At 37.8% G+C, this 21,721-nt stretch overlaps 1 protein-coding gene across 1 annotated transcript; it reads right to left on the reverse strand.

Moving 5' to 3' along the window:
* Window positions 1-420: 420 nt before the first annotated feature.
* Window positions 421-20,966, reverse strand: LOC127445631 (serine/threonine-protein phosphatase 4 regulatory subunit 2-B-like). The gene is made up of 9 exons (XM_051705831.1): window positions 20,809-20,966; window positions 19,453-19,534; window positions 18,706-18,876; window positions 8,801-8,894; window positions 8,255-8,292; window positions 8,068-8,142; window positions 7,857-7,997; window positions 7,091-7,392; window positions 421-5,425 (listed from the first exon to the last, which is right to left on the reverse strand). The coding sequence occupies exons 1-9, from the start codon at window positions 20,930-20,932 to the stop codon at window positions 5,100-5,102; spliced, it is 1,353 nt and encodes a 450-aa protein (XP_051561791.1). The 5' UTR covers window positions 20,933-20,966; the 3' UTR covers window positions 421-5,099.
* Window positions 20,967-21,721: the final 755 nt, after the last annotated feature.

Raw genomic sequence — 21,721 nt, forward strand, 5'->3', positions numbered from 1 at the left:
GAAGAGTGGGGTAACGTCTCACAGCAAGAACTGCAAATCTGGGGCAGTCCATGAGGAGGAGATGCACTGCAGTACTTAATGCAGCTAGTGGCCACACCAGATACTGACTGTTACTTTTGATTCAAACATTTTGTGCAGTGAATGTTTAGTAAATTCAATAATTTTAATAAGACGTTGAAAATTTCAGCCATTTTGTTTTTCTTTTTGTATTATTTAATTTCAGAAATGTAATGTAACCATATTTGTTTTTGCACACAAAACAACTTTTTTTGCACTGCATTTTTTTGTACATGATATATCTATGCACAAACTATTTATATTTGCACTGATGCATCTGGGACTAAAGAACCCAGACACCAAGGATACAGCTTTTTCTGTTGCGCCACAGTATAAATTATTATTATTTTTTTTTGCAACAGATTTTTGTTTGCTACTACTGCCACTGAGGAACCTTCACAGCGTCATTCTTTTTAGGGCCCAAAGACCAGCCCCAGTGGCGAGGATGGACCAGTATATGGGGCTGCTTGCCACGGATCTCAAGGTACTTTTGAGCCTGCTTCTCTACAATGATGAACCCTGACTTGGGTCTTGTGCCACCTGCTGTCAATCTGACACAATTGGAGTAATGTCCAGGGTCTGATTTTCCATGTAAAGTGAGGCCACTTTTTGGAGCGCCTGAAAATAGGGTGGATTTAAAGTCTTCTAATGGCGAGAAGAGGTCTCTTTGGGAGTGCACTCAACCATTTCCTGACATACTGGAAGGAGGCCCCCACGTTGAGAAATCGCAACCTTATCCCGGATGGCTTGGAGCTGAATGATCTGCACCATGGAGTTGCCAACACCCTTGGTAATCATCATGGACTTGCATGATATCTTAGCAACCACATTGGTCTGAAGGGATTTGCTCTTCAATACAGCTCCATTTGTCTTCAGGCCAAGAAGTACAGGAGACGGCAGCATTCGTGGGATCTCAAAATTCAGGATGTCCAGTTGGTTAGCAGAGATGACAAGGTGGGGATTGCCACCCACAGGGAGGACACACACTGCGTCACGCTGGGTAAGCTGGTTAATGTGGCAGACACTAATGCAGTTGTTAATCATCACCATAAAATTTCCAGGAGTGCAGGCTGTTTGAGGTACAAGACTCAGTGGTGAGGTGCAATCTCAAACTTCACATTGTCCAGTGAGGTTGCTGAGACCACAAGGTGGAATCTCTGACTCTGAGGCAGGACATCAACCGCACCCTTTCGAGGACTTGGTTGGATCCTGGCAAGATGGTTAGTGGGGCAGGCACAAATACAGCAGTTCACCAGGGGAATAGTAGTGGTCATAAAACTCCCAGCAGTTTGGTTGGAGTGGAAGACAGTTATCTGGTGAATCTCAGTCTTCAATGTGGCCAGAAATGTGTCAGAGAGGACAAGGTGGAGACTCGCACCTTCAAGCAGGAGATCCATGGCATCTTGTCGAATGCACCGTTGGAGCCTTGCAAACTGGTTGGTGGGGCAGACACTAACACAGCTGCTAACTTGCAGAATCTTAGGGGCTTTAAAATTCCTGGCATGTTGGTTGGAGTGGAAGACAGGCTTCCGAGGAATCTCAGACTTAACCGAGGCAAGAAAGGTGGCTGAGAGGACTAGGTGGCGACTCACACTCTGAGGCAGGAGACCCACAGCATCTTGTTGAGGACTTGGTTGGAGCCTTGTAAACTGGTTGGTGGTGCAGACACTAATGCAGCTGCTAACTTGGAGAATCTTAGTGGCCATAAAATTCCCAGCAGTTTGGTTGGAGCAGAAGACAGGTATCAGGGGAATCTCAGACTTCTCCGTTGCCAGAAACAAAGTTTTCAATATGCAATATGAGAAAGGAGGGGAAAAAAAACATGCAGTATAATGAAAACCATATATCACTATAACAGTATAATATTATTTTCCCTAGATGGCTTGGGTCAGTCCTCCAATGTAAGTCTATGGGAATTCTGATTGCTTATCACACTTCTCAACAAGTGAGGTAAAATTCATGTCTGTAGCACAAACAGTGTGGAATGAGTTACACACTTAATAGTTATAAGTTTGTTAAAATCACTAACCCCAAGTATTAGTACAGTAATAATGCTTGTGCAAACATCACTCATAATATCATATAGCCTTACTTTTCACAATCCAGTCAAATCCTGAACGATAAAACCAACTCCTTCCCAACATTATCTCATGCTTAATAATCTTTTTCTTAACGTATGTAACATTACAGAAGTTAGCTAAGTTACAAATGATGTTTCACGTTGCCTTTAAGTCCACAGTGTAGAGTGGAGGTGGGGTATTTAGGATGCAAGATCACTGAGAAAATCAGGCAGACGTGCAAGGTGGTCACTAGAGGACTGAATACGACTGTACCTGCTGCACAAGAAACATGGTAGAAAATGCTCCTTCTAGAGTTTTGTTTGCATTTATTCAGTCAGAAAGCTTAGTGAGCAAGACAAATTAATTAATTAATAGACAGAAAGCCAGATAGACATTATATATAGGCAGGCAGGTTTTGGGCATTTATTATTTTGGTAGACAGATAAAGGCATCAAACGTGAAAACAATTGTATGTTTATTAGGGTCAATATTTGTGCAGTATATCAAAAGTGTTACAACTGTACTCAGTCTACCCTATACTGTAAACGCATTTCCCATTCATTAATACACTGGGGCTGGGTAAAATATAAATTTTCAAATTAATCGCAATCTTCACAATCCTGACATTTCTTCTTAAAATACCAAGATTGATCTTTCACTTCTACTTTTAAGTTTACTTCCATTTTCTTTGTGCTGATTATTGTATTGAGTGAGATTCTTCTTTATGCAGAAATATGTACAATATGTTTTGAGGAACTGTTATCTGTTAGTTCAAACTTTTAAGCACACCCACCCAAAAAACTTAAGTTAGCCCAGTTCATCATTTTTAATAAGCTCTTTGGTCCCCAGGCCCGTGGATCAAATTACAATTCATTTATTTAAGACTTGTTACTACTCCCACAGCAGGCAGGGTTATTTCCCAGGAGCTGGGCATTCAAAGATGACAGTTAAACATACCAACTTGCTGAACATCACAGCAGGATTTAGACAATCCACTTTTTATTTTCTCAGAGAGGGCTGGGTAAATTTCAACCAGCCTAGATACAGGAGTAACACACTGATGTGCAGGGGCGGATTGGCCATTGGGAGAACCGGGAATTTTCCCGATGGGCCAGCCGCAAAACCGGGCCAAACGGGCCACGATAAGCTGAAATGGACCGCCGCGTTATGCAAAATGGGCCACAAAATGGCGCTGCGATATACTGAAGGGGGAAGCGATATGCAGAAAGGGCCAGATTTCCCTCCCTACCCCTCAACAACTTTTGGGCCAGTTTCTATGTAAAACCCGGGCTGATTTATCTTCCCAGTCCCCCCCCCCTTGCTGGTGTGACCATGAAATTAGCCAGCCAACACAAAAGACAATGACTAAACAGACAGGTGAATTAAAAAGTTTTTTTTAAAAGCACCTGCAGAAATCACTGCAGCAGACTGTTAAGAGACATATGACTGTGACAGAACTATGAAAGAAAGAAAACTTGTATTTGGGAAGTTAATCAGAAAAAATTGTGCAAGGATTTATGCTTAATAACTGCAAAGTGAATTAGAAGGCTTGCATAAATTTGAGAAACATGATTATTAAGGATTATATAAAGACCCGGATGAAAGCTTAAAATATATTATGTAAGCGGTAATCCTCCTATGAATGATGTTCTACTAGTTAGTGCTTGCTGGCAAAGAATAAAAGTTTGGCGTTTGTGCTATGGACATGAATGATGTAAATATCTAGTTGTTTTAACCTTGTCAAGGATTCAATTACATACAAACTTTCTGTAATAATTTAGATTCAGAATCATGTGTTTGTCAAACTAAAGGGTCATCTAAACATTTTAAACCATAACATTTATTGCTTTGTCTGAATACTCTATTGAAACCACAAGCATTCAGTATACACAAAAAAACAACACCATACAATTATATTGGATGCACAAAAAGGTAGTGAACACGATGCTCTACAAAACACTACTTTACAGACATTTTAAAATTCTAAAAAAAAAAAAAAAAAAAAGTACAGCTGCAAAATGGCAGCCAGCTGTTATCGGTAAGAGTCAAACTGTCACATATGACATTGTAATTCAGCTTGTCATTAAATACAATCTGCAAAACAACAAAACAAAATCAGCTTCTCAAAAATAAATCAAGATTGAAATGCTGGTATAAATTAATGTGAATCACGAAATATGAAAGAATGCTTAGTTGTAATCTTCAAGAGGTAAATGTACCTGACATAAACCACTCGCTTTCAATGCAGTGCAGACTGCATGATAATACATAAGAGATGGTGATAGTGGGGGAAAAAAAGAAGATTTTACAAAACAATGAACATCCCCTGTCAGTTACACACAAACTACAAAAAAAAAAAAAAAAAAAAAAACAAGAAAAACTAAAATATAAAAAGGCTACTGCTCAAATTATTTAACAGAACAAACAGAGCTATGGCTTGTATTTGCTTGGAACGTAACCTCTGAACAGTGACCAGTTACGGGTCTTAAGAAAGACTTAAAGAGCAAGATGATAAACTCCACTGCCCTGCTGTTTGGCGCTATGTGAATGAATAATAACACCAATGCAGAAAAGATACAACCTAGCCAGTGGTTCAAACAACCTAAAGCTTAGAACATAAAACAGGACTGCTTTCCTGGATAAAAGATGTCAAGATAAACTTCAGTCAAACTGATTTTAGCTTAGTGAAAGTGTCTGCCTAAAAAACTAGACAGGCAGAAACCTGTAACATGAATGAATTTAAAAAAAAAAAAAGAAAAAAAGATAACCATCCAGTTTAAAACCTTCACTTCAGAAATAAAATCGTATGTACATCTGCATAAAGTGTCCATTTGGGAAGGTTGGAGAAATTAGGTGACTCTTGACCAGAAGGCGCATGGTGGTAGTTGGGTGTTGCTTCGGATGGCCATTGTGGAAGGCCACTTAATTGTGTGTCTTCCCAATAATCTCCACAAAAGCACACAGTAGTCGTTTAGGAGTTTTTTAGTCCTGCTCCATAGGCTCCTCTGCACTCTCCGAGTCTTGGGCCCCTGACTCAGTGTCGCCCTCTGTGGGCGAGTCTGCGCTACTGCTGCTAGATGAGGGTCCAGAGGTGTTTTCATCATTGCTACTGCTGCTGACTTGCTCACTTGGCTCCTCCCCTTCCTTCATCTCAGGACTAGAGGCCACACCTGCTGGGGCTCTCTGCTCCGATTGGTCCATATTGCTGGGCTCCTCTGAGGAAGAGTCTGAGCCGCAGGGAACCTCTCGTTCAGTAAAGGACTCTCTGGAATCCGCAGTCGTACTCTCAGACAGCGTGCTGGAAGGCTCTATATTACAGAAGAAAAATAGGTATGTTTTGTGTAATAAAAAGAATATATATACGGAACTTGATAAACACAGGTGGACCAGCTAATAACATAATAATCTAAGCTTTTTTGACAATGTGTTTATTGTAGTTAAAAAAAATACTTTAACTTTTTCAGCTGTCCTGGTTCCAGAAGTATTTTCCCCTTAATGTTTTGTTTCCATAGGGTTTTCATTAAACTCTGCATAAGAGTTCTAAGACAAAAGTGAATCTCAACATTACAAGCTTTGATTTGAAACCAAAAAAGCACTTGGACAAAAATACAAAGGTACAACACTGTGTACTTAATGACTTTCGTGAGGAAAAATACGAAACTATTGATTTAAAGTTGTTGATTACGAGTACAGAAACAATATATTTGAAGTTTATTGCGAAAAACGATCTCTATGGATTCTTAAATCCCAAGTTCGATCTTTCACTCTATGTGGCAACCCTCTATAATGCAAGTAAATCACTCACATGTGCGACCAAATCTCACGCTATGTGACTAAAAATGCCTATAATTAGCCACTGGCTGGTAAATGTTCAGTTTTCACTCACCAGTGATTGAGTAGTATAGTGGAGAAATTATCAGCACAGAGGTCCTTTCACTGCGTGTTTAGAGTAAAAGTTTGGTTTAACTCGTTCTGTGTGTCCAAAGATGAGATCCATGCAATCCATATGTCATTGAATAATGTCTCTTTTAATACCCTTTCTGTTCTTTACAGTCGGTAAAATAACGGTAAAATATAATTTGTAAAATTTATATTTTCAAATTGTACCTAGAAGGGTTGGCTAGAAGGTTTCTTTATAATAAAGAGCATCAGCTGAGAGAGAATATCTTTCATATGTCAGCAAAATGGACATTGTAACAGAAATGTACCCATATGAATCTACTGAAAAGAAGCAAGATCAGAATGGAAAGCTTGTGAATCGGAATCGAATCGGGAAATCTCTATCAATACCCAGCCCTACAGCAAAATATTTAAATATATTTTGAGATTGTAGGGAGACTGACTTGATTGTGTCATTCGCAGTGCGTCATGGAAGTGGGCAGTCACTACAGTGCTCATTTGGCACACTCTGTTTGCAGCGATTCTCTTATTAGTGGAAGTTATCATTACAAATCAATTCGCCTATGGAGACAATGAATGGGATTTTTACTTGCGGAACCAGAATGTTGCAAAATGCTTAAAACATTGAGCTATGCTGTGAATCCAGTTCACATACAGCCTGCAACATTTCCCAATCTCGTTTCTCCCCCTTCACACCATTTTTTTTGTCCTTTCTCCACTATTCGGATTAATGATGCCATGTTGCAAAGATGTAAGGAACAAAGCAAGGAAAAACCACAAGGGTTGCAAATGTGTTGCTCCTTTTGACAAATGTTTGAAGATTTTATTTATTTTTTTACTTTTGCTGCAACACATTCTGATGCAGACAACTGTTGACCTATGAAAATTTCAGAAAGGCGAAAACCAGTTGCGCTTTTTAAGTCTAATTCCCTGTATTCCTGCTTGATTTCAAACAGACCTGGCTCTTTCCAAACCCTCAAAAGGGATCTTGTTCTATTGTGTAAATGCCCTAAATGTGGCCAAAAAAAAAAAAAAGAAAAAAAAAAAAAAGCTGAATTACTGATTAACGCTACCTTGGTCCTCACACTCTCTGGCCGAACCAGGTTTACTTTCCTCCTCCTCTTCTTCGTTTGTCTCCCGTGACATAGACAATGGCGATTCTGCATCCTCGGACTTATCTGAGGGGCTCTCAGACGATGTAGACCTGGGTGTCTCACCAACATGCTCTTCTACATCCTCTTCATCCTCCTCATCCTCTTCTCCATCCTGGTTGAATTTAAGTCTCTTTACCTCGTGCTCCTCTGCCTCCATTTCTTCCTCTTCATCCAAGTGTTTGTTCTTTACCGAGCTACCAATGCCTAATGCAGATGCATCACTGCAAAACAAACATAAATGTTTATGATAAAAGTATGAGCGCACAGATACACAGTGGTGATTCATGGGAATTCTTGGCTGCCTCGTCTATCTTGGGTGATAATAGCAATAACTCTGAGCTATATGGAAGCTATACTTACCTAAAACGGTCTCCTACCTTGACAGATTATTCAGTAGTAGAACCAGTTAACAAGAGCAGCTTCAAAGACCATCCGTCACAGAATTTAAATCAGACTCTATTTCTGTATAAATCAGACTATTTCTTTTTTATTTAATATTTTTTATTTTAGTACCTTTATTTTTTATTTTTTTTATCTTCCTTGTCATTTAAAATCCAATTTGATGTGGTCTAGTTGTAAATTTGTATTTTTGACAAATACAAATACTTAAGCATGACTGATGAGAGGCTTGTTCAAACTTTAATAATAAAAGACCACCCCACTCAGTATGGCAAAATCAGTTTACCTGGGTGTTTTGCTGTGTCCCTGTGCTGTGTTCGTCTCTTTGTTTTCAGTGCTGTCTGGAAGGCCGTTTGTGGATAGTGAACTGGACAAGGAATGTTTCTGTCTGTTTAATGGTCTGGGCGTTCCTGGCCCATTTACTTTCCTGTAATATAGAGGGATGTAGTTTTACGTCCATTTTCAAATGACTAATGATAACCATATACACTACTCACCTCTCTGTAAAGATAGATGTGTTCCCTGACAACATGACTCCATTCATTCTGTTGACACCACTACAGCCATTTTTCCTATAGAGGCCAAGAAAAAGCATCAAATTACATCTACAGTAATTAAACATGTCCAGATGTTTAATGAATAAAGCATCTTTAAGACTTTAATATTGAACAGCCAATTACTTACTCAGATGTAGGATAAATGCAACTGACCACCATCACATTCTGATGAAATAGACAACAATCAATAATCACATAAGCAATACAAATTATGTGTTTCCAACTTCCTACTTGGATAAATTGCAAAAAACAAGAGTTGATAGTAAAAACATTAAGCAAATAAATCCATTAACAGGTCAATGTTCATACAACATTGCATGTTAATAAAACCTGCGTGTAAAACACGATTAATGATCTTCTATGTTAACTGCACATCTGCAAAACAAATGCTAGCTTTGCCATTTAGTTTCTTCATATGTCATTTTCCAAAGACTGGACAACAGAACTTCTTTGTAGCATTCAAATAGGCATATCCTACATCCAACTAGAATGGAACGCAGCAAAACTACAATAAAAACAGCAAATGGACTATCACCCCTGTAAGAACATGGGGAAAGAGATGCCTTATTTGTAATTTGAAGCATTTTAGAGCAAGTGTACCACTACACACATCTATGGTAAGCATAATCTTGCCTTATTAATACTTAAACAAAATAATGTACCATGCACTGACCTTCTCTACCCCTCTGAGAAATTTCTCTGTTCCTGTGTAGTTCCTCTTGGGTTCTGTGAGAAGTTCACACAAGCGCTGGATGGTAAATGGGATCCTGGATAGAGAGAACACAATATTTGCATTAGCTGCTTTAGCTGACATCACCCATAACAAAGAGCAGAGGATTAGCCTAAATCTACTTTACTGCAACCTGACACACATATGGTAAGAATCTGTCTATGCTTTCTTATATTCAACAGCCAGTAGATATCACACTTGCTCTGGTGTAAAGACCATGGATAATGGTAATTAAAGAATATCGAAAAACCAAATTAAATCAAAATTGAAGTTGTGGCTTTCAGTCTGGGTCTATTAACTTTAAAGCCATCTACACCGATCAGCCATAACATTAAACCCACCTGCCTAATATTGTGTAGGTCCTTGAGCATTCTGAGATGCTATTCTTCTCACCACAATTGTAAAGAGTGGTTATCGGAGTTACCGTAGACTTTGTCAGTTCGAACCAGTCTGGCCATTGTCTGTTGACCTCTCTCATCAACAAGGCATTTCCATCTGCAGAACTGCCCCTTACTGGATGTTTTTGGCACCATTCTGAGTAAACTCTAGAGACTGTTGTGTGTGAAAATCCCAGGAGCTCAGCAGTTACAGAAATACTGAAACCAGCCCATCTGGCACCAACAATCATGCCATGCTCCAAATCACTGAGATCACATCCCCCCCCCCCCAATTATGATGGTTGATGTGAAAATGAACTGAAGCTCCTGACCCGTATCTGCATGATTTTATGCACTGCTGCCACATGATTGGCTTATTAGATAATCGCATGGATGAGTGTTGGTGCCAAAAATATCCAGTAATGGGTAGTTCTGCGGATGGAAGTGCTTTGTTGATGAGAGAGGTCAACAGGGAATGGCCAGACTGGTTTGAACTGACAAAGTCTATGGTAACTCAGATAACCGCACTGTACAATTGTGGTGAGAAGAATAGCATCTCAGAATGCTATTCTGAGATGCAGGTTGGTGCTGTTTTGGCGGCACGAGGGGGACCATGTTGTGGACCATGTCGGGGTTTTAATGTTGTGGCTGATCGGTGTATATGCTTGTGTACTCCTAAAGGTTGACAAAATGATCTTTTAGCAGAAATACCCATTTAAAATGTACAGTCTTTCTCTTCTGGAAAAATGTACCAAACATTTTAATCACTCATGATGCACAACACAGATTTTCGTCCAATCAAATGCTCTCTAGAATGTAAATAACTGGTAAAATCAAAATATTTTTAATGTGCAAATAATGGAATTACCGCATTAGCGGTAATACCGAAATAGCACATTGTTAATTGCAGCACAGCATAGGGCTGGTCGAATAATTTTATATTAAATTACGATTTTGGCTTCCAACGATTATGAAAACAAAATAATCTAGATAAAATGATTATTGTGCCTCATTCCATTTCACAATGAAACACCCCCGCGTTATATCTTTAAAGCATCCTTTATTAAAGTTCAAATAATATGGAAGCAGGCTATGAAAATAAACTCAGAAACTGGCATTTCTCTGTGCTGTTAGCACCGTGTCTATGAGTTTTGTGAAGTGACCGGGGAAGAGATTTAATCTTTTTCCCGGCTGATGCACACTCTGGCACGGGGACGCTCCTCACTCGCGTGCATTTGCTGCAGCTAGATCATAACGTGATGGCTCACAACATAGTGAATCATATGCTGCCTTCAAGTGCACCTGGGAAGCTGGTACCACCGAGTTGGACATTCGTTACTACGACATGTCATGCATTCAAGTGTGAAACAAAATATGGAAAAAGCCAAACTTAAACAATTACGAAAAGAACGACGACAAAAGCATTTTTTCTGTTGTACCTGTGAATAAACATTAGTGAATAAACCTGCATCACTTATAAACAACATATATGATTTATTAATGCCTGGTATCTTACATATTAATTATGTTGCATTTCATTCTGAATGTCTGCTTGAATACTTGATAGCCTAAAGCTGTTAAAAAAAAAAAAAAGCACAGAATTGTCTTAATTTGTATTTTGTGTTCTATTATTTTTTTTATTGTTAGTTTATTACTGGCATATAAGTTCTCATTCCATAGAAGTGTGAGCGATGGAGGCTTTCCTTTATTTGACTACCATACGTAACAAAATAATTATCATATGGCAACAGCCTCCTCCCCTACCCAGTGCAGTTTACATTTCAAGTTCAAGGAAATCCACTGTTAAAAGGACAGTTTTTATTAAAAGTTCAATAAATGCATGATGTTTCCAAAGTCAATGAGCAATCGTGTTAAATAATCATGATCTCAATATTGACCAAAATAATCATGATTATAATTTTTGCCATTGCCCTAGCACAGCATTGCGATTAAAACAAGCCCCAAAACTTACAAATCACTTGAACATTTTTAATAATGAAACAAGGTCTATCAGAAAAGCTAACTTTTCAAGTTTAATTGATAGCAACAAAGACAACCCTATATTCTTATTCTCCACCATAGGTAGACTACTTAACCCCTCACCAACTTCTTACAACTGAAAAGTGCAATGAGTTTGCAGAATTCTTTAGTGACAAAATTACTTCCATAAGACAAAACATTGCCAGCACTTGTCCTGCTTGCAAATTCTGCAACTCTCCAGCTAGTACTTTGGGATGTAATCTGTCCAGTTTCTCAGTAGTCAGCCCTACTACACTTACACAGATCATGGCACTTATGAATTCTTCAAGCTGCCCTCTCGACCCATTATCCACTAACTTCCTCAAAACAGTTGTGAACTGCTTATTACCAGACATCCTGAGTATTGTTAATCTGTCCCTACAGCTAGGAATTTTTCCACATATTTTTAAAACTAAAATTGTTAGGCCTTTGCTGAAGAAACGTAATCTTGATTCATCGGTGCTCATTATCTTCAGACCAATCTCTAATCTTCCATTTCTTGGTAAAATAATTTAAAAAGTAGTGTCCATACAGCTCAATAACTCTCTCAACATCAATTATCTTAATGACACATTTCAGTCTGGCTTCTGGGCCAAACACAGCACAGAAACAGCTCTGTTAAAGGTTTTAAGCGATCTGAAAGTTATTAAGTCAGGATCTGTCAATCCTAGTTCTTTTAGATCTGAGTGCTGCTTTTGACACAGTTGATCATGAGATTCTGCTCGAACGACTGTGATATCTTGTGGTGTCCCTCAAGGCTCAATTTTGGGTCCTCTATTATTTAACTTATACATGCTTCCCTTAGGTGGTGTAATTAATATATACAACATTTCCTTTCATCATTATGCAGATGACACACAACTCTCTTTCACTTGCACCAGATCCCCACAATTCAATTTACACCCTGCTGGACCGCACGGAGATCAGCTAAATAAAGATAAAGATAAAGAGAGAAGTACTTGCACAGAGAGCATCTATTGTTCCATATCTTGACTCATCTCTTAAGGCCAGTTATCACATCAAGAATTTAGGAATTACATTTGACAGCAATCTCAGTGTTAAAAAGCACACAAGCAATGTTTGCAAAACGGCATATCACCTCAGAAACATTTCTAAAGTACGTGATATTCTCTTCCCCACTGATAGCGAGAAACTCATTCATGCATTTGATCGCCGAGACTTGACTACTGCAATAGTGTTTTGGCTGGGTTACCAAAGAGCACTATCAAAAACTTACAAGCTCAAAATGCAGCTGCACGAATGCTGACTCGTATTAAAATTAGAAATCACATTACTTTGACCCTCAGATCCCTTTACTGGCTGCCTGTATCCTTCGGAATTGATTTCAAGATCCTCTTATTAGTTTTTAAATGTCTTCATGGTACTGCCCCTACATACCTTTGTAATATGGTTACTAAATATACTCCAGCAAGATCACTCAGATCAACCAACGGCAACTTGTTGGTTGTACCAAAAACACGGCTAAAAATCGGTGAGTCAGCCTTCAGTCATTACGGTCCCAAGCTGTGGAACTCTCTCCCTGACAACCTATGAGCAGTTTACTCACTTTGCACTTTTAAAAAGTATGTCAAAACATACTTGTTCACTAGGGCCTTTCCTTGAGGATTTTGTTTTCTTATTTATTTCATTTTACTTGGTAAAAAATTTGTTTTATATAAATTTCCGTATGTATGTTTTTTCTTTTATTTTTTGTTTCATTTGTGTGAAGGCATATGTACATGTATATCTTCCCTGTAAAACACTTTGTAAACATTGTTTTTAAAAGGTGCTATATCAATAAAGCTTTACTTACAAAACAACTTATCATGGTTCATAGATCTTGAGAAAAATTTCAGAGTGACTCGAGATGGCTAAAAACATACGTTTGTGAGTGAAACAAACGTGTTTGTTGTATGTTACGAGTTGAGACTTTTCTAACAATATGACTCACAACTATTCGATCTGTATGATCTTAACTATTCTCATTATGATTGCTGTATTCACATTTCATAAGTAATAGCGTAAGGGTCACAGATGAGCGCTGTAGCAAGTGTCTGTGAATGTGATGTGTGTAAAGGCTGATTTATACTTCTGCACTGAACCTACGGCATAGGCTCCGCGTAGTGGCCAACGCATTGGTTTGCATTTATAGTTCTGCTTTGGTGTCAGTGTCGTTCTGCAATTACACAACACAAAATGCTAATTATAAATTCATAAATAAACAAAAGCAATGTAATTAGTGGATTCAAAAGTATTTATTAAATTACTGTAGCATTAGAAACGAGTTCAAAGTATGTGAAAATGTTGAAATGTATGTACTTATTATTGCTTGAATTGCAGGGAGCAAATAAATGAGAAAAATACTGTATGCTTGCTCGAGTCGCTTAAATAATAATACATAAATATTTTGGCATACTTTTGACGTTCCGTGCTGAAAAAGAAATCAAACACTTGGCGAACACTAAATGGGTGTCTTTTTAAAGACTTTACAATTAGTGCCCAACCGATATATCGGCAGATATTAGCCTTTCACCGATATATCGGTATCGGCGTATTTTTTACCGATATGCGCCGATATGAAAACTTTTTTTCAGAACATATAATACAGAAAACAATGCTTTAGAATTGGTGTCATAGCGTAATTTGTCCAGCAGAGCGTGCTCCGACTCCATTGTTTACAGAGCTGACGTGGCTCTGCAGACAGGGCGGAGTTCAGCGGTGTCTCGGTAAATAAATAGTTTGTGAAATACATACTGAAAACTTAAACAATGACCCCATAACTTTCCTTTTTCAATACAACTAATGTAACATTAACCTTGTCCCTGACAACCATGTCACTCATATCTGTTTGCTGTTAGCTAGCTATAGTTTGTCAGTGCAGTAAGTAATGTAGCAGATTGAAAGGTAAACATCAGAGCATCTTTTTGCAGCTCAGCAGACAACGGTGCGGTGGTGTATCGTGTCTGATGAGCACATCACAGATAAATGGCCCTTTTCAGTAGAATTTAGCATTGGATTTGGAATAGATTAAGTATTTTAAATGGGTCGCATAAAAACATTTTTTTTTTTTTTACTGTTTTTTTGAAGGTTGGTTTCTCTTTAGACTAGTCGGTTACAAAACTTTAGTTTAAATGACAGTCAAATTAGTCATAGCGCACATCCCTAGTTTGTTACATGCTGTTTAGCACCTCATCTTTACTTAATGCATCATTACTAGTGATCGACCACAATGGATTTTTTAATGGCCGATGCCGATATCCAGAGAGCAGGGTAGCCGATAGGCCAATACAATGCCAATATATATCTCACTATTTAATATAGTAAACAACAAACATAAAATTGCTAAAAAATGAAACTCTTATTTAGCACTATTTACACTAAACTTTAACTTTGTAAAAAAGAATCTAAAAAAAAATAATATTGTATTTTAAATGGTAGTTAGCAGTTTCTTCGGATTTCTGTTTAGTCATAAAATTGTAGTAATTTATTTGCACATGAAGAAATTGTTAATATATTACGAAGGAGGAAATAACAGCACACACAGTAGTCCAGCAACCATGGATGGCATGTCCACATTTTCTCAAAAAATACTGAATCAAACCAATTGTACATACAGTGCATAGTGAATAAGACATTTACTCATGTTTTTACTTTGAGTTGCACTCACAAGCTCTTGCGGATCCAGCGCGAGCTGCAATCACCTGACAGTTTAAACGGCCTGGATCGCCTGCTTGGATTGTCACGGACTGACCGTCCTGATTTGTGAATCAGAGGAACTTTTGATCTTGATCCTGAAGTTTTTGATTCTGGCTGATGGAATACACATTTCAGAGGAAGATATTAGAGTGCTCGACGGAAAGAAAATGCTGGATTTTCGTGAGGTTCGTGAATTACATCTGTTTAAACGAGATATCTGCATATTTGCAGACGGTATATAATAGAAGTTTTCTTGATATTTGCCTTTTTATCATTAGACAAGACAGTTAAAAGTGACAGGAAACTGTTGAGGAGAGACTGTTAGAATACATGCTTCAGAGGAAGATTTATGAGTGTTCCACAGGATGCTGGATCTACTGAAGTTGTGTGAGGTTGGTTTATTACATCTGTTTAAATGAGATATCTGCATATTTGCAGACGGTATATAATAGAAGTTTTCTTGATATTTGCCTTTTTATCATTAGACAAGACAGTTAAAAGTTACAGGGAACTGTTGAGGAGAGAGAGAAGGAGAATGAAACAGGCGAGTGTCTGCAGCGGCTCTGATATGCGGACCATTTAAATGAGACTGTGTTGCACACCGATCTATTATTGTAGGAACACACTGGCACATACAGTTGTGTTCAACATTTGAATACCCTTGGAGAATTGGTAATATATGTACCATTTTTAAAGAAAACATGAGTGAACAGGCAAAACACATTTCTTTTATTTCTTATGGGATTCATATTCAACTGTAGGTTATAACAGAATGGCACAATCATAAAACAAAACATGGCAACAAAGAAAAAAATGAAATGACCACTGTTCAATAGTCTGCATACCCTTAGTTCTTAATACTGTGTATTGCTCCCTTTAGCATCAATGACAGCATGCAGTCTTTTGTAATAGTTGTCTATGAGGCCCCAAATTCTTGCAGGTGGTATAGCTGCCCATTCGTCTTGGCAAAATGCCTCCAGGTCATGCAAAGTCTTTGGTCGTCTTGCATGAACCGCACATTTGAGATCTCCCCAGAGTGGCTTGATGATATTAAGGTCAGGAGACTGTGATGGCCACTCCAGAACCTTCACCTTTTTCTGCTATAACCACTGGAGGGTCAACTTGGCCTTGTGCTTAGGGTCATTGTCGTGCTGGAAAGTCCAAGAGCGTCCCATGCGCAGCTTTTGTGCAGAAGAATGCAAATTGTCTGCCAGTATTTTCTGATAACATGCTGCATTCAACTTGCCATCAATTTTCACAAGATTCCCCATGCCTTTAGAGCTCACACACCCCCAAAACATCAGTGAGCCACCACCATGCTTCACAGTGGGGATGGTATTCTTTTCACTATAGGCCTTGTTGACCCCTCTCCAAACATAGCGCTTATGGTTGTGACCATAAAGCTCAATTTTGGTCTCGTCACTCCAAATTACAGTGTGCCAGAAGCTGTGAGGCATGTCAAGGTGTTGTCGGGCATATTGTAACCGGGCTTTTTTGTGGCATTGGCGCAGTAAAGGCTTCTTTCTGGCAACTCGTCCACGCAGCTCATTTTTGTTCAAGTATCGTCGTATTGTGCTCCTTGAAACAACCACACCATCTTTTTCCAGAGCAGCCTGTATTTCTCCTGAGGTTACCTGTGGGTTTTTCTTTGTATCCCGAACAATTCTTCTGGCAGTTGTGGCTGAAATCTTTCTTGGTCTACCTGACCTTGGTTTGGTATCAAGAGATCCCTGAATTTTCCACTTCTTAATGAGTGATTGAACAGTACTGACTGGCATTTTCAAGGCTTTGGATATCTTTTTATATCCTTTTCCATCTTTATTAAGTTCCATTACCTTGTTACGCAGGTCTTTTCTGCTCCCCATGGCTCAGTATCTAGCCTGCTCAGTGCATCCACGTGAGAGCTAACAAACTATTTATATAGACACTAATTGCAATTTAAAAAGCCACAGGTGTGGGAAATTAACCTTTAATTGCCATTTAAACCTGTGTGTGTCACCTTGTGTGTCTGTAACAAGGCCAAACATTCAAGGGTATTTAAACTTTTGATCAGGGCCATTTGGGTGATTTCTGTTATCATTATGATTTAAAAAGGAGCCAAACAACTATGTGATAATAAATGGCTTCATATGATCACTATCCTTAAATAAAAGACAGTTTTTTTGCATGATCAGTCATATTTTTAAAATTTATCAGACGATAATTAAAACATTCTGATTATCGGCCGATTTATCGGCCTTGGTGATATATCTGCCGACCACTAATCATTACAGCTGTTAGAAGTTCATTATTCTCTCCCTGTTAGAGAGTCATCAGGATTACCGTAAACACTCATAAATGCGCAGCATACAGTTTATGCGAGTGTATTTTCATTTATTTCTCATTCAAATCAGCATTCATCTGTAATATAGGCACATTTCCGGTTCATATTACATCTTCCAAACCTTAAACAGCAGCAAGTCCAAAATTCCAAGCTTTTAAATTACACATATTTTTCAAATTAGAAGCTTTTAACTAGCAGTTCCAGGTAAAAGGATAAAAAAAATAAAATAAAATAGAATTTCGGTTATCATTTTAGCCACAATGAGCTGTGAATTATCAGTATCGGCCCAGAAATTCCATATCAGTGCATTGCTAATTATTAATGATTGTTTGTTATCTTTACAGTGCATCATCATGTATTAATCCTAAAGTAGAAAATCTTGTCCTATTTATTCACTATTTTGAGTACATTTCACAGGTACTGTAAATAAAATTACATATAGTATAAAAATATATTTTACTAAACTTTTTGAAGCTGGTGTTCCTGGCTTGAATAATTAATGAGTTTACATGGATTCACTGTTTGCACTGTTTTTGTTACATTTGGTAACTTCTTGTTTTGTGAAGTCCAAAGTTAATTTTCTACTCAAAATTACCATTTAAAAAATATATCTATATATCTGTTGATGATTGTTAGTCATCCTGTTTTGTGCACCTGGTGTTGAGGTCTGCATACGCAGTATGTATCTCGGTTCTATCGCAAGTAATGCAAGGTGACGTTGTCTAATAGACAACATAGCATGCATTAAGCTTCCCTGTGAAAGGGTACAATAAAAAAGTGGTACAACAAGTTGGGATAGTTCACCCAAAAAATAAATATTCTCTCATTTACTCACCCTCATGCCATCCCAGATGTAAACCCTTTAAGTACCATGTACATCAGATTTGTAAGTAGAAGTTATGGTATTAACCGTCATTTTTAAATAAAATGTACTCACTTTAATCAATATTATGTTATGAAGTAGTTTTTACTTAATCTTATACCATTAAAATTGACTAAAAAAAAACTGTGCAAAAATCTGCAAAATAAAAATTAAGTACATTTTACTAGTAAATGTTTTTTTTTTTAAGTGTGGGCTCAAATTATTTTATAAGGGTTTTAGAGGAAAGGTTTACCCAAAAATAAAAATCTGTTGTCATTTACTCTTTTTTTTTTCTTGTGTGTTCCACGGAAGAAAGTAAGTCATACAAGTTTGGAACTAAATGAGGATGAGTAAATAACAACAGAATTTGCATTTTTTGTGAACTATCAGTTAAAGTAATATTTTAGCAGGTGCTTTAACCCAAAGCGACTTTTTATCGTACACTTATTATAGGGACCATTCCTCTATAACAACGTTAGGTTGAGTGCCTTGCTCAAGGGCACAATGATCGAACCAGCGCTTAGCTTTGACTAGTACTCCACATAGTGCTATTAATTAGAGCGTTACTTGCCCGTTGTATCCATTGACAATCTTAAGGATCCTCTCCTTCATTTCTTCAAAGGGCACTGATTCCACGTTTGGGTTGGTGGGTCCACTTTGCTCTGGGGCCGATGCTTGAAAATCCTCCATTACTTTCTCCAACTTGAATATGAAGTAGCTTTTAAACTGAGACCATGACACCCTGGAGAGACAACAATATACAGCAAAAGCAAATTATTGCAGATATGTAACTGACTATGTAAGGGATAATGTACAGTCAGCAAGACATTATCCTACTTATTTTGAGGCTATTTACAAATAAATAAATGGACATGAAATTTGGCCGTTATGACATAACACGATAAAGGAACATCCTTTAAGGTGTTTTCATGACCTTTCACTTTGTCGGGTTAGGCTTTATCATGTAAGAACGTGCACTAGTTAGTTCTTTATAGTTCTTTAGTTGCATGTAAATGCACTCACTGATTCAAGCTGAAATTATGCGAGAAGAAAGAGACCAGTCTAAATAGTTATGGCTGACTGGCAACTTCATGAACTGAAAGTAGATTGTATTAAACAGATACAGCTTATAAGTAATTGGTTCAATGTGCTTTGGAACAATATCAAAAGGGCTGTGGTGACATAAACCACTCTGTGGTGTTACACAACAAAAACAGTGAAGACTTTAAACCACTGAAACAGAGGTCAAGAGAGGTAAACAAGGTTTATTTGGCCTCCTTAGATCATGCATGGGTCTCTGGAAGTACACTATACTTACAGGGTTTCCCCAGTCTTCGCAATATGACACAAAAACTGGTCCAACACGGAAGACACTTCTTTCTTCCCCTTCTTGTCAAAATCTGCAGGAAGCACAATAATACAACCTCACTGTGGATTTCACATGGATATCAATGGAAAAAGCACAAAATTATTTTTAAATTTAGAAGAGCTGACATTGCAACTGCAATAAACCTGGTTTCAAGTTCCAAAATCTGGGGAGACTGTTACTTTTAAAACTACTTTGACCACCTAACAAATAACTATGACTAGTCCTGGCGTTACTGGCACTGTGCTTTTAATAAAAAATAAAATAAGAGAGAAAATGTAATTATTTTCCAAGCATAGTAATACTGAGTTGACAGTTTAGCTCTAATGCCAAGCTGCAAAATCCAGCCACACTTTTCCCCTAAAACTATTGAGATCACTAGGATAATAAAACTAGCTCTGACAAAATGCCTGTGGTTTTATGAAAAATGTGAGAAAATCTATAGTTATTATTTTCCAAGCAAAGTTATTAGAGCTAACAAAACAACAGTTTAAAAAAACAAACAAACAAAACAAAAAAAAAACTATCTTATAGGCTTCAGGTATTCTTCAAGTTCAAAATCAGATGACACTTCCACAACAACTTGTTTAGGCCACCCATACTACAACTGTAGTCTTACTTTAATGAAAAATATGAGAATATCTTTAATTATTTGCCAAGACCAGTTACATAAGAACTGACAGTGCAACTACAATGATCCAGAACATCTTGTTCTTAGGCTTTAGTTCATTTTCAAGTTGCAAGATACTTTCCTTCTCTTAACTATTTAGATCACTAAGAATAACTATGACTATTCCAAGCACTTTACGTGTGCTTTTATGAAAAATATGACTACATCTTCAATTATTTTCATAATTACATTAGAACTGATAGTAGCCTACAGCATGTCAACAATGAAGCTAAAATGGCACAATAACATAAAAAAAATAAAAAATTTAAAAAAGGAGGATCATTATCATAAAACTATTCACTAGTTTAGAGTACAAAACGGCTAAACTGGTATGTAATAAACTGTTCACTATTTACAAATACTCAACATTATCAAAACGAGCAGCTAGCTCTCTCTCTCAGTATGAAATAGTTGTCTATTTATGTATCAATTATTTAAACAAAAACTTTTACCACAGAAATAAAAGGGATGATACCTTTTCAACAAAGCTGGGAGCACACAACAGAGCTCGACAAACAGGAAAAGCCATTTAGCCACAGGCCATGCTAACATGAGCTAACTTATCACCCAGCTTATAAACTCATATAACTCCTCTATAAAGCCCCTCACAACCACTCAGAACACACACTGCCGGTTACCTTTAATAGCTTCCAAAAGAGTGTCTATCTCCATGTCCGTGCTGTTAGCCCTGTGTCCGGCTGAGGAGCGAGAGCTGATGGCTGCTGTTGAGCTCAGTGAAGAACAAGAGGTAAGGGGAAACATTTCAATATGTCGGCGGCGGCGATGACGTCACTGCCGGTGTCCTGAAAATATATGCTACCTATCAGGATGAGCTACCAACGCTGTAATCGCATAGTTTTAGGGTTTGGGGTAGGGTTAAGGCTTAGTACAGCCTCACACCATTTCACACTACATGATAGTTATGTTGGTAGCACATCGTGATAGGTATTATCTGCCTGACAAGATATGCTACCTAGGTTTTTAACACTTTTCATGCTGTTGTAGTACATACTGACAGGTTTTCTTATGCCTCCCGACTTGTGCTACCCATGTTTTAGCTTTACACATCACTGTTTTTACTGCTGGTAGCACAGATTATCAGAACACCGGCCGCCGCTCTTCACAGCTGCGCTGTCTGTTGCGCAATAATGTGGCAGTGTGTTAAAACATATTGAGCTGACTACACATACAGCGTTTAGAGCATCATAGGCATGTTCGACCCATAAATGTTGTGTATGTGTGTAAAAACCTAGTAATATGTCTTCCTAAACAGTATATTAGGCATCACTGACGCATTCCGAACGAAGTTCATGCCCAAATACGCTGTCAAGGTAGACAGCTCACTAGGTTTGTAGACGCGTCCAAATCTCTTGCGTAACTCCGACTGGAACGATTGACCTATTTATAACTGAAATCTCATCTTTCTGTGATTAATTTAAATACAATAATGACTTGTTCATCTTTGGATTTGAACATGGTTAATGTAAATATGGCTTGGGGTTGTTACTGGTTTCCCTTTAAAATAAATAAATAAATAAATAAATAAAATAA

Source organism: Myxocyprinus asiaticus, chromosome 9 (genome assembly GCF_019703515.2).
Source record: "Myxocyprinus asiaticus isolate MX2 ecotype Aquarium Trade chromosome 9, UBuf_Myxa_2, whole genome shotgun sequence".
In the NCBI taxonomy this organism is placed as follows: Eukaryota; Metazoa; Chordata; class Actinopteri; order Cypriniformes; family Catostomidae; genus Myxocyprinus; species Myxocyprinus asiaticus.

Bases quoted from the DNA above. Each gene is read 5' to 3' on its own strand.
- LOC127445631 (XM_051705831.1), bottom strand. From the start codon at position 20,932: ATGTTTCCCCTTACCTCTTGTTCTTCACTGAGCTCAACAGCAGCCATC. The intron at 19,535-20,808 runs GTAACCGGCAGT...TGCTTCCTGCAG, and splicing joins TCTTTTGGAAGCTATTAAAG to ATTTTGACAAGAAGGGGAAG. The intron at 5,426-7,090 runs GTAGCGTTAATC...TCTGTAATATAG, and splicing joins CAGAGAGTGTGAGGACCAAG to AGCCTTCCAGCACGCTGTCT.